Source organism: Calonectris borealis, chromosome 18, assembly GCF_964195595.1.
Source record: "Calonectris borealis chromosome 18, bCalBor7.hap1.2, whole genome shotgun sequence".
Taxonomy (NCBI): domain Eukaryota; kingdom Metazoa; phylum Chordata; class Aves; order Procellariiformes; family Procellariidae; genus Calonectris; species Calonectris borealis.
The window spans coordinates 6,685,830-6,708,406 of record NC_134329.1 but is presented as its reverse complement, the minus strand read 5'-3'; the positions used below and the strand labels follow the sequence as shown (position 1 = coordinate 6,708,406).

General features: G+C 54.5%; 1 protein-coding gene across 1 annotated transcript in view; it reads left to right on the top strand.

Moving 5' to 3' along the window:
• Window positions 1–22,577, top strand: part of SGSM1 (small G protein signaling modulator 1) — a 52,969-nt gene that overhangs the window by 23,521 nt on the left and 6,871 nt on the right. Inside the window, exons 5-27 of the mRNA XM_075168164.1 lie at window positions 3,508–3,670; window positions 4,500–4,652; window positions 5,208–5,275; window positions 5,808–5,953; window positions 6,464–6,595; window positions 7,181–7,305; window positions 8,305–8,367; window positions 9,327–9,394; window positions 9,832–9,995; window positions 10,501–10,630; window positions 11,757–11,936; window positions 13,000–13,138; window positions 13,523–13,587; window positions 13,979–14,124; window positions 14,709–14,837; window positions 15,316–15,498; window positions 17,873–17,944; window positions 18,722–19,306; window positions 19,509–19,633; window positions 20,985–21,067; window positions 21,431–21,540; window positions 21,825–21,921; window positions 22,348–22,515. Of these exons, the coding sequence (XP_075024265.1) occupies window positions 3,508–3,670; window positions 4,500–4,652; window positions 5,208–5,275; window positions 5,808–5,953; window positions 6,464–6,595; window positions 7,181–7,305; window positions 8,305–8,367; window positions 9,327–9,394; window positions 9,832–9,995; window positions 10,501–10,630; window positions 11,757–11,936; window positions 13,000–13,138; window positions 13,523–13,587; window positions 13,979–14,124; window positions 14,709–14,837; window positions 15,316–15,498; window positions 17,873–17,944; window positions 18,722–19,306; window positions 19,509–19,633; window positions 20,985–21,067; window positions 21,431–21,540; window positions 21,825–21,921; window positions 22,348–22,515 (3,294 nt within the window). The remainder of the gene's footprint in view (window positions 1–3,507; window positions 3,671–4,499; window positions 4,653–5,207; window positions 5,276–5,807; window positions 5,954–6,463; window positions 6,596–7,180; window positions 7,306–8,304; window positions 8,368–9,326; window positions 9,395–9,831; window positions 9,996–10,500; window positions 10,631–11,756; window positions 11,937–12,999; window positions 13,139–13,522; window positions 13,588–13,978; window positions 14,125–14,708; window positions 14,838–15,315; window positions 15,499–17,872; window positions 17,945–18,721; window positions 19,307–19,508; window positions 19,634–20,984; window positions 21,068–21,430; window positions 21,541–21,824; window positions 21,922–22,347; window positions 22,516–22,577) is intronic.

The window sequence follows — 22,577 nt, the reverse complement described above, 5'->3', positions numbered from 1 at the left end:
GCCTTGCTGGCCTCTTGTTACCACGTGCAGCTGGCACAAAGCTGGGCCCTGATAAGTTGCTGATTGGCAGCATAGTCGATTTGACAACTGATGGCTTGGCAGAGCTGGGAATGCCCCAAATCCAGCTCTGCTCTTGCACCGTGTCCCGCAGCTCCGGTGCCCGGCTGCACCAGGCGAGCATTGGAGCCCGGCCAGGCTGGCGCCCGCTGCGGAGGCTGAGGCCACCTCCGAAGAGCTGGAGATGGCTGCTTGAGAGCAGGGAAATCCCCCAAAATACGAATTGGAGGAGGGAGTGCTGGTGCCCGGCCCCATGTTGGCAGCAGACCCTGGGGCTGAAGTCCAGCTCCGTTGGTAGGGTGCTGACGTTGGCAGTGTGGTCCCACAGAGACCTCGCCCTCGGTTCAGTCTCGGTGGAGAGAGCGGGAACTTCTCCCCAGGTTTTGAAGGTGCTGCTGTGATTTGCCTTTTCAGCTGTATGTCAGCATAACTTTACCCTCCAAAAACAAAGCTGTGGGTTAGTGTTCATGTGGCTTTTTTCTTGCAGTTCCACTTCCAGCGGGCTCCTGACCCCCCTTGGCTGGGGTTGATGACTGCTATTGCACCCTGCTGAGGTTAGCAGCAGAGACCTGCCTGAGCTTTCGGGAGATGCCTGCTCCATGGCTGGGCACTCTGAAATGGGCATGCCTGGGTGCAGTCTCAGGCAGGTAGGGTTGTTTGTGTCTGTCACTTGTATTTCAGCCTTGGAGCGTAGAACAAATGAATGAAGGGATGTTGAGTGGGGTGATTTGAGTGTGTGTGAGGGAGGGATGGGTCTTCTTGCATGTGGTCCCAAAGCTATGAAGCAGTCTGGTCTGATTTTACAGCTGCAAATAGTCCTCTGGGACAGCTAGGAAGACCCGTCCGTGCATGGGCTGTGCTATTTGTAGCACGTCTGGGCTTCAGGAGGGTTTGTGCAGGGCTTTGTTTAAAAACGAGGCTCTGAATGGCTGGTTTTGGGTGAGCAGGACTTGCTGGCCCAAATGTGTTGCTTTTCTGCTGTTAGCACAGGACGTGTCTCGCAGCACCTCAGATGCTGCACGCCCGCCCTGCCCGCTCGTGGTGAACTTGGGCATGGCGCTAAGGAGGGCAGAGATAATGAGAGCATCTCTCAGCCCTGGGAGCTGATGCTGATGGGTCTGCATGAAATGTCCTTTTAAATGTCTCCATAGAGTTGTTCAGCTGTAGGAAAAAATGCCTTTCCAAACAAGAGGCGAATCAGCATCTGCTGGGCCGCTGCAGGGAAGGCTCAGCGCAGCTGGCTCTGCAGCGTCGGGTTGCTGGGGAAGGAGGGGTGCCGGTGCGCCAGAAAGCTTGTTGTCAGACCCAGATCAATAGCCTGCAGAACTGTGGGTCCGTGTAATTTCCCAGTGCTTTGATCAGCCCGTTTAATAAGTCTGTGTTTGACGCTAGACATCCATCCTGAGCCCTCCCGGGGGACTCTGGCAAACAGATTGCCGGTGGAGCCTGTGTGTGTGCGCGTCTTTCTGTGGAGTCATCGCCGTCTCCCATCGCCAGCAGAGCCGGCTCCCCGCTCGCTGCGTGCCCGGGCGGGGAGCCTGGCAGGAGAAGGCGGGCGGCCGGTGCTTTCTGGGCGCTCGCTGTGGTTCGGTGAGTGCCTGACGCTGCCTTTCGGCAGAGCCCAGTGCAGGGAGTTAGGCGGAGCCTTGCACGGGGACTTCACTGCCGAGTACCAGCTGCAAAAATCCAACCGCATCACCACCGAGCTGGGAGGGTCTCCAAAGCCAGACTGAGCTGCTGGCGTTGCCTGTGGTTTATCCCCAGGTTCTCTATTGCCTTTATTTTTTTTTGGGAAAATGTTTGTGTGAACACTGAGATTTTTTTGTGAAAAAACTGCCCCATTTCCTCTGCTGCTTTAGAAATCCTCAATGCGCCTGTCTCTTGCTCCCGAGCTTTCTCCTTCTCGCTTGGACCATCCCAGCGCAGGGGGCCAGGGCCAAAATCTCCTGTTCCAGTCCCTCAGACGGGGCCGAAGGGAAAACTTCAGTGAGTTGTTCGGTTTCTCTATAATCTGCAAGAAACCTGCGAGGAGAATGTCAGCCTGTTTGTCTGCATAGCAAAGCAATTATCCTACCTGGAGAAGATGCAGCACGCTTGCTTGTTAGTTGTCGCATGTCTGATGAGGACATTTTCCTGAAGGCCAGGTGGGGATGTTCTCTGCCTTAAAATAAATTGTCTGAGAAGTTTCACGTCCCGTCCTTCCATCTAGCCCGTTGATTAATGATGGTGGCTGGACTGATGAGCACGCTGGAGGGAAAGGAGAGGGACTCGTGCGCTGAGCTTGCAGAGGGACCCCAAGCCTGGTGCGCTGTTGGCAGTGCCCTCCCCAATGACACTGCAAAAGCCTGCTCTCTGTCCCGGGCTGCTGGGGCTGCTGGCGCATGGACAAACTGGTCACCTGAAATGGTTTCCAGCCCCTTTAGCCGGGGGAGCACAGCCAGATGCAGCACTGTACAGCCACGCTTAGCTTCAAGCTGTTAAACCACAGATAACCTGTTTACTCCCACAGGCTTAACCCGAGTGATCTGTGTGAGCGGCTCTTGGCAGCTCCTGATCTGTGCGATCACTGCCGCGCCACGAGCCGGGCGCTCCTCTGCTGGGAAAATCACCTCTCCGGGAACAGCGACCGTGCCGGTGCAAACCTGGAAGCAGGATGCGACCTCTGTGCACGCTGAGATTTCCCAGCGTTAGCATCGATTTGTTTGCATTCAGGATATCGTGTAGCAGAGCCAGATCCTGGCATTTTCGGAGCAAAGGCTGCGAGCACAGCGGTCCAGGTCCTTTCTCCCGCTCTGTTTCATGAATGAACAAAGCACTCTGAGAAATCCTACTCCAGGCTGCTAGCTTGGCACGTCGGTGCAGACTGCTCGCTCTTGGTGGCACAGAGGTACCACCTCTGTGGTCCAAAAGCTGCACGTTCCCATTTCATCGCCAGTCTAGTAAGGTCTCTTTAGGCTGTTGGTTGGTCAGATAGGTGAGTCCAAGACAGGTTGTCTGCCTGACTAGGCCCTCTCAGGTGACTTCAGGAAGACCCTGGATCTACTTTAACAGGCACAAGTTAACTCTCCATCGAAGTAGGTACATCTTCGCACACTCACAGTTCATGTTTACTTCCATCAAGCTAGCCCTTCTGTTCAGAGTAGCCGAACTGCTAATAGATGTCACCAACCTCAATTTTTCTGTTTTGCAAAACTGAAATCGCACCTCTGTGTAGTCAGCAGAACTGATGACTCTGCAGGCAGAAAAGCCGAACCACTGCTGCTTTGGGTCAAAAGACATCTGGGTTCCTAACCTCCTCTCCGCTTAGGCAGGAATAGAACATGGCACTGTTTTCCTCTTGGGAAACATTTCTGCTGTGGAGTAAGGTCATGGATGCAGCAGGAATCTGCCGGTTGTGATGTGAGCTGCGAGTTCTCCTGCCGCTTCAGTAACGACTTTGCTTTGTTGCAGCTGCTGTGGAAGCCTGCGTCTTGTACGGCTTGAAGCGGAGGGCAGCGGGATTCCTGCGCAGCAACAAGATAGCAGCTCTGTTTATGAAGGTGGGCAAGAGCTTTCCTCTGGCAGAGGAGCTTTGCAAGAAGGTGCAAGACCTGGAGCAGCTCATTGAGAATGCGTAAGGCACCAGCATTGCTGTTATCCCACAGGTTGCTCGCGTTTCGGTGTGGATGTGTAGTTTGGGTATGGCTGTGGACCGCAATGTCCAGCTTGAGTCTCTGCAGGAGGAATTGCTTTTCCAGTGGAGCAGAGTCCTGTCTTGGGCTTTTGATATCTTGACTGAACTGGTGGCTTTTCTAAGAGACTGTGAGTTGCGGTTGTGGTCTAAGCTAGGATGGACAAGTTCTTACTTCCTCTGCCCCTTGTCTCGTGCTTCAGGGACAGCTAAGCACGTTTGCTCCTGAACTGTCACAGTTTATGGACCAGTGCGCTAAGCCAGCTGGAACCAAATTTGGTCTGCCTCAATGTGCAGGGCTTGAACCTGCAGTAATTCAACTTCTGATTGAGAGTGGCTTACTCATCCTTGGACGGGAACCAGGGAGATGGATGGTGCAGCTACCTGGGGGCAGGAATCTTTATGCTGTCCTAAGATAAGCCACTTTGCTTGTGAACTGCTGTCCTCAGGCACCAGTGGAAAAGGTGTGTGGGTTGGAGGACTCTGCTGAGGCAGAGGCTTGTTCTAGGGTGCCTTTACAGTGGGAAACCGATTTACTGAAGTCAATTTTCAAATGCAGATGTGGGCCTTCTGGAGTAGGGGTGGAATAGATGCAGGGCGCAGTCTCCAGAGCCCTGTCCCCATGCAGTTCCCTGGGCATCCCCCTGCCACCACAGTCAGCACCTCCCAAACCCCGGCCTCGTGCCCCACAAGGTGCTGTGAGTGCCCTGGGCTGCTGCAGTGCTCGGTATGAGCCAGTGATGCTGTTGTCTTTTGCCTTGTACCTCTAAAGACGAAATCAAGTCCAGGGCATCCCGGAGAATGTGCGCAAGATGCCGAAGCTGCCCAACCTGTCTCCTCAAGCCATCAAGCACCTCTGGATCCGCACAGCCCTCTTTGAAAAGGTCTTGGATAAAATCGTGCATTACTTGGTAGAAAATAGCAGGTGAGTCCTGGCACGGGCCAACCATTTGCCCCTCCCAACTCACTACCAGCATCTTCCGATGATCCTGGAGTGGTGTTGGCTGAGCTGTGCCCAAATGGGCCAGAGGAGTCCCTGGATGGGACAGTTGAGTTGTTCTGTGCCTAGCACAGGGACTCTGACTGATACCCTGCTGCTGGTGGCCACCGTACACTCCCTAAAATAAAGACAGGCCACGCTTGCTTTGCTGATGGCTGGGTTGTTGGGGACCGCATTGTCCTTATCTTCTGGAAACCGCATGCTGAGGTGTTCTGTCCTGGGAAGGTGTCATCTCCAGTCCTGGGGATGTTTTGTTAGGAGATGGTGATGCTTGCAATGTGCTGCAGGAGGGCATCTATCCCCCAGGAATTTCATGGCTAGCAGAAACATCCTGTTAAGGGCTTCTTGCCCTCTCCCCATCAAAGAGTGATACGGAAAGGGAAGGAAGGGCGTTTCAGTGGTCTAAAACCACTGTCTCTATCACTTTTGCAGTCACAGGAGGTTGAAATGCTACAGCATTCTGCTCTCTATTTCTTTTAGTAAGTACTATGAGAAGGAAGCTCTCCTGATGGATCCTGTGGATGGGCCAATTCTTGCATCTTTATTGGGTAACACTTTCCTCTTACCCTACTTTGATAGCTTGCTTTCCAAACCTGTGTTCCCAGTTCTGTGATCTGGGATGTGAAATGCGATTGTTTTCTAGCAAGAACTTCAGAAAACTTACTAACCCTGGACAGGTAGCCCCGTGGAGTGCTTATAAAGGCCGCACGATGGCCAGCTGCTGAGCAGTGAATAGAGATGGAGAGTTGCAAGGCTGAGCTTGGGGTTTCCTTTTCTCGCACAGGCTTCACTAATACTGACGGGCATAAAGCGGGGCTGCGGCCGGGGCCTGGGGAGCAGGATGAGCAGATGAGCAGTCACGCAGTGGGTTATTGCTTGCTGCCAGGGCCGGCGGACCCTCGGAGTTCTTCACTGCTGTGACACAATGCAGCAGCACTGCATGCTAAGCCTGGTGCTTGTTGCCTGCTGTCCCACCACCCCTGCTCTGAGATGCTGGGCTCCGGGGATCTGAGAAGTGACTGCAGTCATCGGAACAACACCGATGACTTCCTTACGTTTGCGATTTTCTTCTCTGTGCAGTGGGGCCCTGTGCGCTGGAGTACACGAAGATGAAGACCGCTGACCACTTCTGGACAGACCCCTCAGCTGACGAGCTGGTTCAGAGGCACCGGATCCACAGCTCGCACTGCCGCCAGGACTCGCCCACCAAGCGCCCGGCGCTCTGCGTGAGTGGGGGGACGGCCGGGCTGGGAGGGCCAGCCCCTCGCCGCGCTCCTCCTGGGGTGCACAGGCAGCACTCGCCAGGGTTTGAGGCTCCATCTGTTTGAAACGGGCTGTGAAGCCCTCTGATGAGAAGAGGTAGGAAAGTGCAGTTACGTGAAGTCTTCAAGCCAGAAGTGCTGGGAACACGGGCCGTGGAGACCGCAGGCGTGCCGGACCAAGGCGGCACGGCATCATGGGGTCTCCGCCCTTTGGGAACGGCATGTGTGAACGAAAAGCAAAGGCAGCTGAAGTCTGCTCTGTTTATTGCAAACAAAGTACACTCCTGGGGCTTCTCTAAGTACAGAATCGAGCTTGGCCAGAGCCAGGAATCCTCTCAGAGGACACAAGGGAAAGATTTCTAGTAGTGGCTTTCTTAAGTGTGTAAGTGAGGAGGGAATGAGCTTTCAGGAGAAGCTTTCTGAAAGCGAGAGGCGTCTGTGCTGACCTCACGTTTGTAAGTGGATCTCTTCCAGATTCAGAAAAGGCATTCGAGTGGCAGTATGGATGACCGGCCATCGCTGTCTGCCAGGGACTACGTGGAGTCGCTGCACCAGAATTCCCGAGCCACGCTCCTCTACGGCAAGAACAACGTCCTGGTGCAGCCGGTAAGTGCCTGCTGGGGCATCTGGGCTTTACAATACTGCTCTGCTCCCCGCCAGGTAATTCTGTCCTAAGTTGCTCTTTGATGAAGGAAAGCACAGGCTTGTTTCTAATCTGGGAAGGCAGTGCCGGGACTGCGTGTGTTGAGGTCCTGGTGATATGGATCCTCCCAGCGGAATGGAAGAGCTCTGCTTCTGTCAGAGTAGAAGCAGGCTCCTCTCCCTGCCCACTCTTGACCAGGGGCCACAGAACCCTCCTCCTATCCCTTTCTGCTTATTTAGTCAAATCAGCGAAGTGCAGACTGCTTAGGGGGAGGTGTTAAGTTTGGCTCAGCTGGGCAGCTGCTCTCGGCCCTTTTCCAAGCTGGCGAGGTGTCCTGTGGTCTCTGCTGGGAGGCTTTGTGGGGCACTGTGGGTTCTCACTGTTGGCGAGTGGATGGGCTCAGGGGCAGCAGGCAGGGCTGTGTTACGGGCCAGGACTGTGCTCCGGGCATGGCTCAGCCTCGGGTAGCCTGAGGTGGTGCTTCACGCTTCTGGCGTCTCCCAGCCTGCTCTCACCAGCTCGCTCTCTCCTGCATTTCTCTTCTCAAGCGAGATGACATGGAGGCAATCCCGGGATATCTGTCCCTTCACCAGACTGCCGACATCATGGCGCTGAAGTGGACTCCCAACCAGCTGATGAACGGCTCTGTGGGGGATCTGGACTACGAGAAGAGGTGACTGGCTCCGAGGGGAGGCAGAGGGGAGGCAAATATTCCCCCGGTTCAGAGTTTGGATCTGGTGTCCGAGGCCATCAGTGAGTTTTCCCACTGACTGCAGAGCAAAACAATCATCCTTCAGTCTGTAACAGGGGAAGGGACGGGGAAGGAGGCCTGAGGTGCTGGGAGAGAAGATGGGGAGATAGTGTGAGATGCTGTGCTATTGCCCGTCTCTGCTGGGAAGTCTTCAGCAAGGGAACTGGGGGGTGCTTGTTCTGAAAGGCACAAAGTGGTTTCACTTATTGCACTGTGGGGTTTTCTCAGGACAATGCTCTCTCTACACGCTACACAGTGCTTTCAGGTTTATTGTGGTTATTTCAATCTGGGGAACTGCGGAACTCATAAACAGGGGAAGAGTGTCTGCAGAGAGAGGGAACGTGAGCAGTTCCCAGATAATCATACCTCGGTAGCAGAGTGCGTCCCATTTTCTAGTGCTGTTTCCGTGCAGTCTGCAGCTGATGCTACGTGCAGGTATTCAAAGTCCCTTGGATTTAACGGAGTCCCTGGAGCTTGTTCCTCCAGGGGCCCTGAAGTCTCCTTAGTTTGTCTGGCAGGGCGTGTTGCCATGCCCTTTTGCCTGGGATTGCCTTATGGACTGCTGGCATTTCTCTTGATAGCTGCAATCCTTTTAACAAACTACAGGATCATGCCAGGTCCCAATTTGCCTGAGAAACGAAACAAAGCAAACAAAATCCCTTTCCACTAGCAAACGCTCCGGGAAAGCTGGAGTGTTTAGGACACTGATTCTTTGACCTAGGGTAAAGATCTTCGTCAGCAAAACTTATTCTCAGTTTTGTTTATTCTCAATTGTAGTTTTTTGGGTTTTGTTTACCTGTGTTCTTTTCATCTCCCCTTTCTTCTTGGCCCCTGGGCCATTCCGTTATGCCTGGTACACTCCCCCTAAAATGCTCTTTTCATCCCTACACTTCTTTCCTGAGTTCTTGACTTGGGCATCAGCCTAAGCTCTAAAACTTCCCAGTGTCAAGACGTGACCAAGGAAGAGAGGAGTCAGATGACAAAGTAAGTATGGATCTACAAGTAGTGACTCTTGCGCACCCCTTCCCGTCCTTAACTGTCTTCATGAGCCATTTTATAACACCTTTATTTTAAGTGCTGTTTTTTTAAAGTGGCAGATAATGCTGCTCAGAATCTGGAAATTTGCTTTGTTGCAGAGAAGTAGGATGTTATTAAACGCTGACACCCGCACAGAGCAGTGCTCTTGCTAGGCTCTCCGCAGAAATGAAACCCTGCGTGAGGCCACGTGTCTCCTGGCGAGACCCCCTTCCCCGGCTTCCTCCTGGCGTCTCCCTGGCCCTCTGCCCTGCCTGGTGGCCCGCAGCTCTCCCAGCGGTCTCTAGACTTGCTCTGTCGCCTGGAGGTGCCTGTGCTGAGGGAGCGCCGTTCTCAAACAGAAGCAACTGGGACCAAATCTATTTTCAGCTTTGAAAAAACCCACAAATGGCGAGGGTTTATTTCCCCCTCCCTTGGGGACAGGAGCTCAGCAGAGCAGCAGCCCAGGCTTGGACGGCACTGCCTGTTCCCTTGGGGCTCTGGGGCTGCTCCTGCCAGGTTCATGGGGTTCTCCCAGCACCGCAGCAGGGCGAGGAGTCCTTTCCGGGGTGCCCAGAGGAGAGTGCTCAGCTCTGCAGGGCTCCACGTCCCTCCCTGCAATTGCCAGGATCCATGGGCACGTTGCCCATGTCTGGGAACAATGTGAGGACAGAGAAACAGCCCGGGGCAGGTGGGGCTGGACTTGCCCCGATGGAGCTGTAGCGGCAGGGGCAGTTACTGGTTCTGGAGGGGTGTTGTCACTGACTCGGGCTGGCTTCGTGGCAGTCGCACTGCTGCTGGGACCTCGTCCTTTCTGTAGCTTCCCCTGGTGCCAGGATAGCTGGAGGCAGGATCTGGAGCTGATGTGAACAGAAGCAGAGCCTCTTGCATCCCTGAAGCTCACGACTTCCTCTCTTTCTCTGTTGCAGCGTGTACTGGGACTATGCCATGACTATTCGCCTGGAGGAGATCGTCTATTTGCACTGTCACCAGCAAGGTAAAGCCAGAGTGGGGGGCTGCTGGAGGGTGCTATCGCCCTGAGACTTGCTTCATTAGATCTTTGGGGAGTACCCACATGGGGATGTTTTGATTCAGCTCCAGGGCAGATGTCCAGAGCTCTGGGTGGTCACTACTATGTAAGTGCTTCTAGGAAAACCTTTAAAGCAGCTCCTGGCTGTGGTGCTTGGCTGGGGAGCGCTCCCTGCAGAGCAATGCTCTGTGGTTTTCAAGAGTGTGATCTCCCAGGCAAGCCTTCTCCAGGGCCCCAGACTTGTAATGGACTTAGGGAAGAATCCAAACAAGGAAGAAATTCTTTGTTTTGCACATGAAAAAGACAATTCCCTGAGCTTTCTTGCCTGTCCTCTGCATTTTTGACTGGTAATGTTTCCCTCGTTCATGTGTGTGTATTCTCTCTGCTGTCACTGTTGCTAATAGTAGACAGCGGTGGAACGGTTGTCTTGGTGAGCCAGGATGGGATTCAGAGGCCCCCGTTGCGGTTCCCCAGAGGAGGGCATTTACTGCAGTTCCTGTCCTGCCTGGAGAACGGCCTCCTGCCCCATGGGCAGCTGGATCCACCCCTCTGGTCGCAGCGGGGAAAGGTAGGCACCCCAAAACCGGGCTTGTTCCTGAGCCCATGGCCCTGCGCGTTCTTGCTGGGGTGTCTCAGAGCAGAGGTGATGGGAGGACCCTCTGCCTGACTTAGGGGCTGCTGCATTTTAAACAATCGCTCTCCCAAAACTAAGAAGGAAGGTGGGCTTGAAATATGGCAGTTTGGTTTAGCTCATGGCCTTGACCAGCTAAACAGACCCTTCTGGGCAAATCAGAAGGGAGGTGGTGTGGGGCTGCTGGTAGGTTTGGTTCTCATGGACCTGGCCGTGCTGCGTGGATTATACACACCCTGTGCACAAACGGGGTTATGTATTCACCGTGTAATTGAAAGCTTAATCCAAAGGCTGCTCCAGCACAGGGAACGTGCAAACATCATCCAGGCTGACAAAGCACGTGCTCTCGTAGGGCAGCAGTTTGGCAAATGAGGCAGTGACCGTGCTGGCCTGCGAGGTTGAGCGTGGGGCGGCTTGTGAAGAACAGGTTTTGTTCACCTAGGGAAAGGTGTTTCCCAAGCTGAGGAAGCGAAGTCCCCAGGGCTCCTCCGAGTCTGCGTCCGACAAGGAAGATGATGAAGCCACAGATTACGTTTTCAGGATAATCTACCCAGGGACGCAGTCTGAATTCGGTGAGTGCGTCAGCAGAGAAGTTTCAGGTGGATTATCGCGGGGTGTACGAGCAGCCGGGATGCAGCACTGACAGGCTCGTGGCAATTCGCCCCAGCAAATGGTTCCAGAGAAACGGGCTGTGCTTGTAACAGTACTGCCTTTTATTCAACATCATGTATGGATTGGGTTTTATTTTTTTGTTTTAACCTTTCACTTGGTACCGAGTCCTTCATTTCTGCAGCTGCACAACAGGCCATGACTGCCTTAATGGTTGGAAAAAAAAATTCTTGCACATAATTTCAGTAGTAAGGTTCACTTTGGTCATGTTCCTTGGGGGTCACTTTTCACCATCACAAGCCTCCAGGGCTGATTCTTCTCTTGCTATCACCAGGCCAACTCGGCAAGTGCTGCATTAAATCCAGCTTTGTTCCTTCAGCGTTGCTTCTGCAGCGCAAGGGAGAGGATATGGCACCCTCCTCTGTGAACTGCCAGGCTTGACCCATGTGTCTTCACTCCTTAGCTCCCAGGGCAAGGGAGAGGATGCTGCTGGATTCTGTCTTAATGTCTGGTTGTGAATGATCTGAACAATGCGCTTGGCTGAAGTGACTGTACATTTGTCCTCACTCTTCTGTGGGATTCTAAGAACAATTTTTTGACCTCTGGGAACATCGTAGATGACTTTATAAGGGGGGAAACAAAGAGTACAATAGAAGACTTGTGGAGTGCTTTTAAAAAGCTCTGAAACTTGATCAAAAACTCGTTCCTATATTTTTGAGGCTAGAAGGGGGCAATCACATCTCCTGTGACTCCTCCATAACATCAGCTAAGGTTATACTTAGTTCTCCCTGCCTTTAGCTGACTAACACAATGCAGTGAGTCAGATAAAAATCTGATTGAGGCTAAAATAGCAGATAGAGATGCTCCTTTCTGTAGCTTCCTTTTGATCTACGCTGTAAAATTCCGTGCTGGGGGCCAAATTTTCTGTGAAATGAGTTGCTGCAGTCTCCTCAGCTGGCATCATCAAAGTCTGTGCGGTTCCTGTGGACCTTCCCAGAGGGGGGTGGAACTGCATCAGTTCTTACTTCTCAACAGATTCTTCCTTTCTGTTCTTTCATTTGTGCCCTCGTCCTCTCTCTGTGTCGCTAGTTACCATTAATGGTAATTTTCATCCATTCCTTGCATCTGTGATCTCCATCACTGCTGTGAGAGGGAAGATCGCAAGGACTCCAGCTGCAAGCAAGACAGTGGTGATCCCTAAATGGTTTCTGAGTCTTCCCATCACGTCCCGACCTCCCCTTGCCGCTCTGGGGGCATCTCGACATCAGTGTAATGCGGCTGTCGTTTGTGTCTGGTACTACTGCTTGCCTGTGTTGTCACTTGATAATTCCTGCAGAGGGGTCCCCTGTCGCTGCTGACCGTCACTGACCCATCAGCACCTGCTCAGTGTGGGAGAAATAGGAATATTTCAACGTTTTTCTTGCTAGTATCGGTTATTCAATATCACGAGCAGGGAGAGTCAGTGAGACCAAGAGTGAATGAGGAAGCCCTCTCCCAGCCGGAAGCTGGAATTTCTACCACGGTTTAATTTCCAAGGAGGAGCAAGTAGGATTATTCTTCATTAATCTTTTTCTGCATCCCACCTTTTTCATGATGGCCTTTTCCTAGGGAGACCCAAGGCTGAAGGGCAGGGGCTGTTCCGGGCCAGGACAGCGTGGGGCAGCTCGGCTCTCGGGGCTGCACGCTCCCCTTGCACCGGCTCTGCGCCTGTTCGGTTTGCAGGGCGATACCTGAGCAGGATCCGAGGCCATTGCAATAGCACTTCTGAGTTTAAGCAGGGATGTAGCAAGTGACAACACGAAGAGCTGCTTGCTCCTGCTGTCCCTCTCAACCTCAAAGTCTTTATCTCTTGTCTTGTGATTTGGATGCTCCTGTCTTTCCCTGAATCTTGGATGGGATCCTAGTGTTTGAGATACGGGGGCTTTTCTCTTCCAGTGATCCACTCTTCCTGGGGCAGTGGTTGATTTCAGCCATGGTTTTTCTCATCTGTGTGACAGTCTGTTGCAGCCCCTTGTCTCGAGTCTCTCTGGGTTGGGTGTTTGTTTTCTGCTTTGGTCGGCACTCAGCAGTTTAAGATTACCTTGCTGAAGGCACTGTAGTTAATTAGCAGTTAATCTTGCTCTCTCTCATCAATGCTCTTTGTTTCCTTTCCTTTCTCCTGAGCTCACCAGTGCTGGTGCTGTGATCGCCTGGTGTGGGTCCTACCTGGTTGCTGGAGTCTCCTTGGGAAGAGTGTGGGATGCTGCATTTGCTAATCAAAACTCTCCTCTCTGTTGACCCCCGGGGCAGTGCCAATGATGATGCTGATGCTCCTCTCTCTGCCCTCTTGCAGTGCCCCAGGACCTGATGGACACGCCGGCTGCTGGCCTGCCTCCCATGTGGCAGCCCAGCACCCGCAAGTCCTCCTGCTCCTCCTGCTCTCAGAGTGGCTCCTCTGACGGTGGGCCGTCCAACGGCTGCAGCCACGAAAGGTATGATGGCTCTGGTGCTGCTTGCTTTGAGAAATACCGGTAAAATAAAACAGGGGTTGCAGGTGAAGGCCCAGCTGGATGGCTGAACTAGAGCAATTATGGTGCAAGTGGTGTCTCCAGCCTCACCTTGGCACAGTTGTCCAGGGACCATTTGCAGGGGCCAGCGGGCCATGTCCAGGCTGAAGCAAGGCTTGTCCCCTCATCTGGGATGTCTCAGCTGCTCTGTGGCCATGTCCTGGCAGCAAGAGTTGCTGCTCCCAAGCCGAGCAGAGGTCCTGTGGTGCACCTCTGAAGGCAAAGCTGGAACAGTCAGATCAAAGCAGGGGGTGAGGGAATGCATGGAAGCATTTCCTCTCCTCACATCCAATATGTTTTTATTGGCAGAGCTCCGCTGAAGCTCCTGTGTGACAATATGAAGTACCAAATCCTCTCCCGGGCCTTCTACGGCTGTGAGTACTTGTCACATCCATGATGCCTTGAGGTGTGTGATGGGCAAGGGTTAAGGTCCTGGGCTCCGGGCTAGGAGTGGTGCTGAGGCAGCAGGGCAGTGGCCAAGGGTACTGGGACCAGTTGCATGCAGGGCCCTATGTACACATGCTCAGGATTGGGAGCAAACATCTGAACTCTGATCCTCGGACTTCAGCCCAGCGAGCAGCAGTGCTGGTGGTACAAGACGATGAGATGCTGACCTGTCCCAGTAGACTCCTGCTTTGCTGCTTAGGCTGGATGTGGCTTCAGAGGGTCTCCTTCAGGGACCAGATTCGTCAGAGCCTTCTCCTGCACGTCAGCCTTATGGCTCCCTGAGTTCCCTGGCTGAATGTTTGCTTCTGCCTGATGCAGGGCTGGCCTATTGCAGACACCTCTCCACGGTGCGAACCCACCTATCTGCACTGGTTAACCACAACATTGTGTCTCCTGATGTGCCCTGCAACGCCAGCTCGGGACTGACTGTGGACATATGGCAGAGATACCTGCAGGACAGCACGGTAGGGCCAACGCTCTTGGGACATGCCAGTTGTGGTGGGCTTGGGGTGTCAGAGCAGCGTCACTTAAGTGGTCGTAGCATGACGAGGTAAAGCAAATTGAGACGTTCCCTGAGAAGAGAAGTCATACAGCCTGCCCCAGGCTGCCCAGAGCCGGGGGCTCCTAATCCTTGACACGTGGAAGCCGGGGAAGGAAGGCTGCTCTCCTTAGCACGCTTCTGTGCAGAGCCTGTCTGCAGCAGCGTCTGTCACCCTGCGTACTGTGGTCTTGAGGGGGGTCCCAGCATTCTGTTACAGCTGGATAGCTGGGGACCTGTGACCAGTGCCACAGTCCTGATGTGACTTTGGGCCACTTTCTGGCTGTGGTGAGCCAGTGTTTCCCAAAATGTCCATCTGCAGGGGCCTCTGGCTGTGCTTAAGCCCAAGTGGAGATCTGAGAGAGCATCTGCAATGAATGGGCAGTGAGTTTGCGGGTGGTCAGCGTCTGGGCAGCACTCTGGGTGCTGAAAGGCGGCATGGCTGGGCTGGGGTTGCCCTTGCATCTGCCGGCTGATGGGCTGTGCACTGACTCAGAGCTCTTCCCACAGAGTTACGAGGACCAGGAGCTGCTGCGGCTGATCTACTATGGCGGGATCCAGCACGAGATCAGGAAGGCTGTCTGGCCCTTCCTTTTGGGCCATTATCAGTTTGGGATGACGGAGGCAGAAAGGAAAGAGGTTGGTATGGGTGTGCTGCCAGCCCAGCAGCCTGCTGTATTGCATTGGTGTGCCCTGGATATTTCACAGCTTGAAGCGTCCATACGCCAGAGTCCACCTTGTGTCCCACCGTTGTGTCCCCTTTGTATGGCAGCTGTAGATAGGAGGTGGGAGAAAGACTCAGATAAGCAAGAATTGATAGGACCGAGCTCGACGCCCCCCTATGCAGCTGCCGGCTGCTGATGTTCAGCGCCCTGCACGCCTCTGCAAGCCAGGAAGGAGGTGGATGGTCATTTTGCCATCCTAATTTTTGCGAGGTTTTGTGGGTCAGGCTCTGGCGTCACGGTGCTGGAGATGGGTGACTGTCTCATCTAGCCATAGTGAATGCAAGCCTGCGCTTACCTTGTCTGTGCAGGGCTCTTTGGGGGACGGAGGAGGCACTGGCCCCTGGGCTGTTCCAGGGGCATCCGTTCAAAGACCCTCTCTCTAAACGCTGCAGGCTGACGACCAGATCCGCGCCTGCTACGAGCACACCATGGCGGAGTGGCTGGGCTGCGAGGCCATTGTCCGGCAGCGGGAGAAGGAGTCGCACGCAGCAGCTCTGGCCAAGTGCTCCTCCGGGGCCAGTCTGGACTCCCACATTCAGAGGATGATGCACAGGGACTCGACCATCAGCAACGAGGTGCGGTGCGGGGGCTTGGGGAGGGCTGTGCCCACCCAGGCTCCCTGTTGGCCTGTGCTAAAGGGAGGGACAGAGACACAGTTCTTGCTCACCCTCCTTCCCTGACCTCTGCCTGCCTCTGCGCCTCGTTGCTCACTGTAATCCGTGCAAGCTAGAGTTGGAGCTTTCTTACCTGTTCTCTTTCATCTGCTCTCCCTGTTCCGCAGCAGGAGTGGGCATCTCCTGCGGTATGACCCCAGTTCCCACACTCCGGGGTACTGCACTGACCGAGAGGTTTTGGGCTGCAGCCTGAGTGACGTATCGGAGGTCTAACAATTTGCTTTGGTTCTTGCAGCCGCAGTGTCCACAGCAGCACTGCTCTGCGTCCGTGACCCTGGGTGGGGGTGCTGGGCACAGAGGACCTGAAAGCCAGGGGCAGCAGGGAGAGGGCAGGGGGTCCTGGCAGAGGGCAGCCAGGAGCCCAGAACTTGTTTGTGGGGCCGCGTGTCCGAATCCAGACACTCTCACCAGTCCTGTGAAACGTTCCTTGGGGGTATTTCTGGAGAAGAAGAGAGATCCGTTACCCGGTTTGCACTCCTGGTGCACATCAGGATTAGCTCCATGGAAGTCAGTGTTGAATTAGGGGGAGGGAGGAAGACCATGTTTCTGGCACTGAGGGACTGTGAAAGCGGTCCGTGGGCTTCTTGACTCCCTCCTCCCACCAGCTGCTCAGCAGAGAGCCGCTGCCTGGGGGCAGGAGGAGCGGGGTGGCTCTAGGACTGGCCCTGACGGAGCCTGCGGGGCTCGCGGCAGCCTCGGTGCCATCGTGGGACAGAGGTGGGCACCGGCACCCGGCTCCGTGGGACTGGCTTGTAGCAGTGCAGTGAGGAGTTAGATCCACAGCCCAAACCAAAGGCTGTGGAGGGAAAAGCCCGTTAAAGGAAAGGCAGTCCTGGGAACAGAGTCCAGGGAGTGTTTCCCCGTGGGTTTTGCTCTTGGAGGAGAACAGCCGGCACGGCAGAGCAAGCGGTGCTGGGTTATCTGACCTTGTGCCGCTGCACCGGAGGCAAATGGAGGCCAAGCCGAAAAGGGCCCGGTAGGTGCAGCGCTGGAGACTTCACTTGGTTCCCTCTGGGGAGTTTGAGTGATGCTTTTGGAAAGAGATGAGCTCAGCCCCCACCACGCGGGCTACGTGTGTGTACGGGGAGGGAGAGGTGCAGGGAAGGCAAGTCCAAACCAGGGTCTGTGTGCAGGCGCTGATGACGCAGCTCTCGCAGGGGATGAGCAGAGGTGGGCTGCATGGCCGGCGTTGCTGAAGCCCTGTCAGTCATTCCCATCCCCACAGCATCTCCGCTGTGGTCCTTTTTTTTTATCCATGTCTGCCTGTTCTGGGAACGCGCCCTGGGAGGGGAGCTGGCAGAGTTAATACATGCAAGGGTTCGCCCTTTTCCCATCTTAACGTGAAATTTCCTGTTATAAAATGCTCCCATGGAAATGGAGGAAAACTGTCGCCCTTCCTCTCTCCATCAGAGCCCTGCCCAGCAAACACCCACAATACTAGGGTGGGGACAACTCCTGCTGCCGTTCTGCTGCCATTAAGTGTTTTCTTAAAACCCTATTGTTTGTGTCTGAGGTCATTGCAATGCTCCGTACATCCCAACTTGCGTGCAGCGTGAGCAGCCGCGGGCTCCTGCGCTACGATAAGCCTGGCACAGGGGCGGCTCAGGTAACAGGGAGGACTCGCTCTTAAGTGAAGGCTGTGGCTCAGAGGGAATCCACGAGGCAGGGCGCTGAACTGCTCACTGCAAAGCCCAGTGCTTCCTTCTGTGCTTCAGCTGGAAGCCAGAAAAGGGTGCTGTTGACTTTTAGAGGGGCTGCCTCGACTGAGTTTGGCTTGAAACACCAATATTTGTCCTTTAAGAAAAGGAAAAAACATTAATATGCTTGGAGGGATTGTTTTATAGCCTGTGACTTCATCGTTTATGTAAACTAAGATGGAGTGAGCCACATTGCTGCCAAATTAGGACAGAGATTTGTAGAAATTTGCACTCCAGGGAGACAGCGTGACCTCTCTGAAGGCCAGAAGAAAGCAGTTCCTTCCAGACGCAAACATACAGTGCTTGAACAACGGGGTTGGCCTGGGATTTTGTTTTTTGTCATCTTCTCCAGCAGTAAATGGCAGTGGCGGGCTGAGGCAAGGTGCTGCGCCGTGTGACAAATCTGCACGGCAGAGTTGATGTGACGTGAACGTCTTTCACGGTCAAATACGAGAATTTATTGGATGCATTTTCTGTGTGTTCTTTACATGCAGATGTGCCCACCTCTGATAGCATGGCTTAAGCCTCCCCCACCATGCTCTTTGCCTTTTCACTGGCCTTTTCCCTCTCTCTTGCAGTCTTCGCAGAGCTGCAGCTCTGGCCTACAGAATCATGCCCGGCTGCAGAGCGACTCCAGCTCCAGCACGCAGGTGAGCGGCAGCGCTGTGTCCCCTCTTGCTTGTTCGGACACCCAACAGCACACGTCTCTCTGCCCCGGCCTGGGCTGATGGCTAGTCGATAACCCTAGTGATTTCTGGCAAACAGAAGCGGTAGCTGCAGGAGGTAAATGACTCGCAAACCTGCCTCTGGAGCCACTACGCACTGCTTGACGGTGTTTAATATTCACCAGCCTGCTCTGCCCAGGCTCGAAGGACCAACTCCTATGTGGCCTTCACACTTGAGGAGCCTTGGCTGCTCCGTATGTTAGTAGCCATGGGTTTAACCAACCTGTTTAAATGACGTTCTGCCCAATACATTACGCTGAGTAAAGCGTAGTCCTTTGGAGCAGGGACTGTGGGCTCCAAGTTGTGCAAATGCCCAAGCACTGACCTGCCAAGTCCAGGCAGGGCAACCTAAAGGCTGAGGACTGTGCCCAGAAATTCCTCCAGGAGTCTGGTTAAAATGGGACAGAGCGCTAGATGCTCGGGCTGAAGTTGTCTCTCACTATAGTGAAGACGTGGAGCCACAGCCAGGCACAGCACTAGCAAGTTAAAATGCCCTCAAGTCCTCTGAGCTTTCTTCCGCTGGTTGCTTGTAGGAGCCCTGCACGTAGAGAGCGGATCTTCCTCCCTCCTCACCGCTGGGAACACAAACACAGTGTAACTGCTGAATGCAGCTCTTGGGGATATAACGCCTGTGTTCCCAACAGTTTGCTGAATGCAGGGGGTTGGCTCGCTCTCCTGTGGCTCTCTGCTCGTGCTTTGCAGGTGTTTGAATCTGTTGACGAAGTGGAACAGACCGAAGCAGAAGCTCAACTGGAAGATGGCAAACAAAGCAAGATGCCCAATGGGACGGTTCCCAATGGCACGTGTTCCCCTGATTCTGGCCACCCCTCTTCCCAGAACTTCTCCATCGCATCGGGATTCTCGGAGCGCAGCTTCAGCAATGAGGACAGTGCCCTGGAAACCAACAAATCCTCGGCCAGCTCTCAGGGAAAGGCCGGTGGGTCTGACGTGCCAGGCCCACAGGACCGGGATGGTGCCCAGCAGGAGGAGAAGCTGCAGGGCCAAGACAGCCTGGAAGGTGAATTTCCCACCGGTGTAAACGTGGACTTTGTTCCCGTGGCTGAGAGCTCGGCAGGGGTCCTGCGCGATCGTCACGCTGTGGCCCTGACTGTGGTAGAGAGCTGGGCAGACAGCGAAGCTGAAAAGCAAAGCTTGGTGGAGAGTGAAGATAACCTCTCCGAGGAGCCGGAGATGGAGAGTTTGTACCCGCAGCTGGATTCTCTGGCTGTAGGGGATCTGGCCACCAGTGAAACATCTGCTGTCTCCTCGACGGGTGTCACCTACTCTGTAAGTATGGACTTGTTCACTGAGTGGGTTTCTTCCTGGGTGTCCCACTATTTACCTGCATTTGCCCTGTGCTAGTCCTGCAGTTGTGTGTACAGGGGCTCTCCACCTCCCACCCAAACTCTGCCCTGTCGCTCCGTTGCCCTTACAATTTTTTTTTGGTTGTTATTTGAAAACAAATCAACTTTGCTTTTGTTTTGGGCAGCCAGAGCTACTGGACATGTACACGGTGAACCTGCACCGCATTGAGAAGGACGTGCAGCGGTGTGACCGCAACTACTGGTACTTCACCCCTGCCAACCTGGAGAAACTCCGCAACATCATGTGCAGGTGGGAGCTGCGGGGTTGGGGAGGGGGGGCCTGCCAGCCCTCCCTGCGACAGGAGCGGGCTCCTGACACTGCTGGCTGGTCTCCCTGAATTCACCCTGAGGCTGGAGCCTCAAACTCTGTTCTGGTTACTGAGTTTTGCCTCCTTGGCTTCCTCCCCCAAATCCCCTCGTCATCTCCTCCGGGAGCCACAGCTCCGAGGACCTCACGGTTACCAGACCGCGGAGTCCAGCCGTCCCGCTTGCGCGGCTCTGCCCCGTGACTGCCGTGTGTCGGGGTTGCTGGCCAAAGCAGAGGGCCCCTGGGGCTGCCCATGCGTGCTGCCTCGCGCTGTCAACCCAGCGCAGCCCGCTGCTCTCTGGAATATGCCTGGAAAATGTTGTAATGAGGATCAGCCTGCAGAGCTGTAGTGCTAATGAGGAAGTGCCTGAAGCGACCAAGGGTTAGTGCCTACCCAAGAACCCAGGAGACGGCAATACCTGGGTGCGTTTCTGATTCTCTTTGCTTAGTCCCCGTGACTAAGAGGTGTGACATTCACCGACTCAAACCAGCTCCAGCTCAGCAGCTGCGGCTGCTTCAGGGGCAGCGAAGGCTAAAATATTGTTACTCATCTTGCAAATATGAGGAGAAGCTGCTATTTCATTAGAGCTGTCACTTTATCTGACAGCCAGAGTTGGAGATCTCTGCTGAGATTAGACCTACAATACAGCAGATTTTGGAAAACTAACGGGCAGGATGGAAAAGATTGTTTCCTTGTGCCAGCAGTGGATCTGAATCCTTTCTGAACACATTTTGACTTGCTACCAAATATGGGAAGATATCTCTGCAGGGCTGGTTGCTTCCTGGGACGCTGGGTGCGGGGAAGCAAAGCAGGCAATATCGTGCAAGAGGATGAATCGAGGGAGAAGGGTGAGAATGAGAGATAAATTAACAACTCTGTCAGTCTCGGCCCTTTGACCAACCACTCCACCTTGCTGTGCTTTTTGATTTCACTTTTCCCTGCACTGATTTCCATGCAATGGCCGTGGCACAGCCCTGGATCAACACTGCACCATGGCCACGGCCATGGCCATCGCGGGGTGTTGATCCCGGGCTGTGCCCGTGCATGGCTTACCTGAAAGTCACCACGGGAAACTTAATCATTTACAGGCCGGCTGTAGAGGAACGGAGCACAGGCGTAACAGAATAAACGGGTCTGATTTGCCCTGCCTGCTGCTGGGCGTTGGTGGCAGCACGTAGGGAACGCCAGCGTCCCAGGAACGGAGGCAGGGCGCAGGCAAGCGAGGTGGCAGGTTGTGGCACTCGTGTGGCACGGGAAGGGCTCACGGGCCACCTTTCCTGCTCTCTCACACAGCTACATCTGGCAGCACATTGAGATTGGCTACGTGCAGGGGATGTGTGACCTGCTAGCCCCCCTCCTGGTCATCCTGGATGACGGTGAGTGGGTGGCTCTGCTCCACTGGCCCCATACCTGTGTTGGGAGCGCGTGGGGGGATCTGCCGGGCTGGTGGTGGCCCTTTGTAGTAGGAGTGTCCCGTGCTTGGAGGTGCGGAGCAGCTGGTGGCAGGATCCCATTTGTCCTTGATGCTGCCTGACTCCCGGGAGCCCAACGGACAGCGCGTACCTTTGCAGGGTGAGGTGTGTTTCCGAGGCCAGTCCCTGCTGCGCAGCCCTGGCTGTGTGTGTGTGGGGCGTGGGGGGACATTGCTGCTGCGGGTGGATGGCGGGGTGTGGCGATGCGGCTGCAGATGCAGCGGTGTCCGTGCAGCAGAGCAGCGACTGTCTCTCTTCCCTGCGCAGAGGCTCTGGCTTTCAGCTGTTTCACCGAGCTTATGAAGAGGATGAATCAGAACTTCCCCCACGGGGGAGCCATGGACACCCACTTTGCCAACATGAGATCTCTGATCCAGGTAGGGGGGTCCTGGCGCAGGGTCGGCAGCCTCTCAAAGCGGAGGGGGAAAGCTGTTCTTGGGGCGGGGGTCTCGGAGGGGCTGAGAGGAGCTTTCAGTGGCAGGAGGGAGAGCAGGGGGCTGTAAAAAGAGCCTGGGAGTGACACGTGCCAGGATTGCGAAGGAGGGAGAAGCCGGTGGAAGATGGTGCGGTAGGAGAGCAGTAGGAATGGAGGAAGGCAGGCAGAGGAATGGCTGGTGCCTTCGGTGTGCACTGATGAGTTTCCTTTTGCTTTTCTTGGCAGATTCTGGACTCTGAGCTCTTCGAGCTGATGCACCAGAATGGCGATTACACTCATTTCTACTTCTGCTACCGGTGGTTTCTCCTGGACTTCAAGAGAGGTGTGTGCTGGGAGGGAGGCAGCTAAGACCAGCAAATGGGGAGGAAAGGCAAGGTCTGCCAGCTTCCACACGTCTCAACACACTCTGCCACTTCAGTTGTCTGAACTTAACTTTTTACCATATGTTCCTGTTTTGCTTTTCCCTGGTAGATTTGCGGCTGACTTTTCTGTCTAGATACAGAACCTGTTGTTCCAGAGCTGCTGGTGAGCCTCCACCGGGTTTGCGTCCTGAAGCCTGTGCCACCTGCTGCAGGCCAGAATATTTGTCTCTACAGATGACTGACTTATTGCTTCCAACTGGAACAGGTTCTTGTGGGAAGAAACCACCCAGCGTGTCTTCCCAGTGCTGCTGTGAACTCCGTGAGTCAGGATGATTGTAAACCCGTGGCTGGTGTAGTAACTGCTGGGCTTTTTCCTCTGTTAACAGAGCTGGTGTATGATGATGTGTTCGCCGTCTGGGAGACCATCTGGGCAGCGGCACACGTTTCCTCTGCACACTATGTGCTCTTCATAGCCCTGGCTTTGGTGGAGATGTACCGGGACATAATCTTGGAGAACAACATGGATTTTACAGACATCATCAAGTTTTTCAACGGTACGGCTTGTGTTCTGTTGGGCTGAACTTAGGGCAGCCGCTCAGATGTAGGCAGCACATGT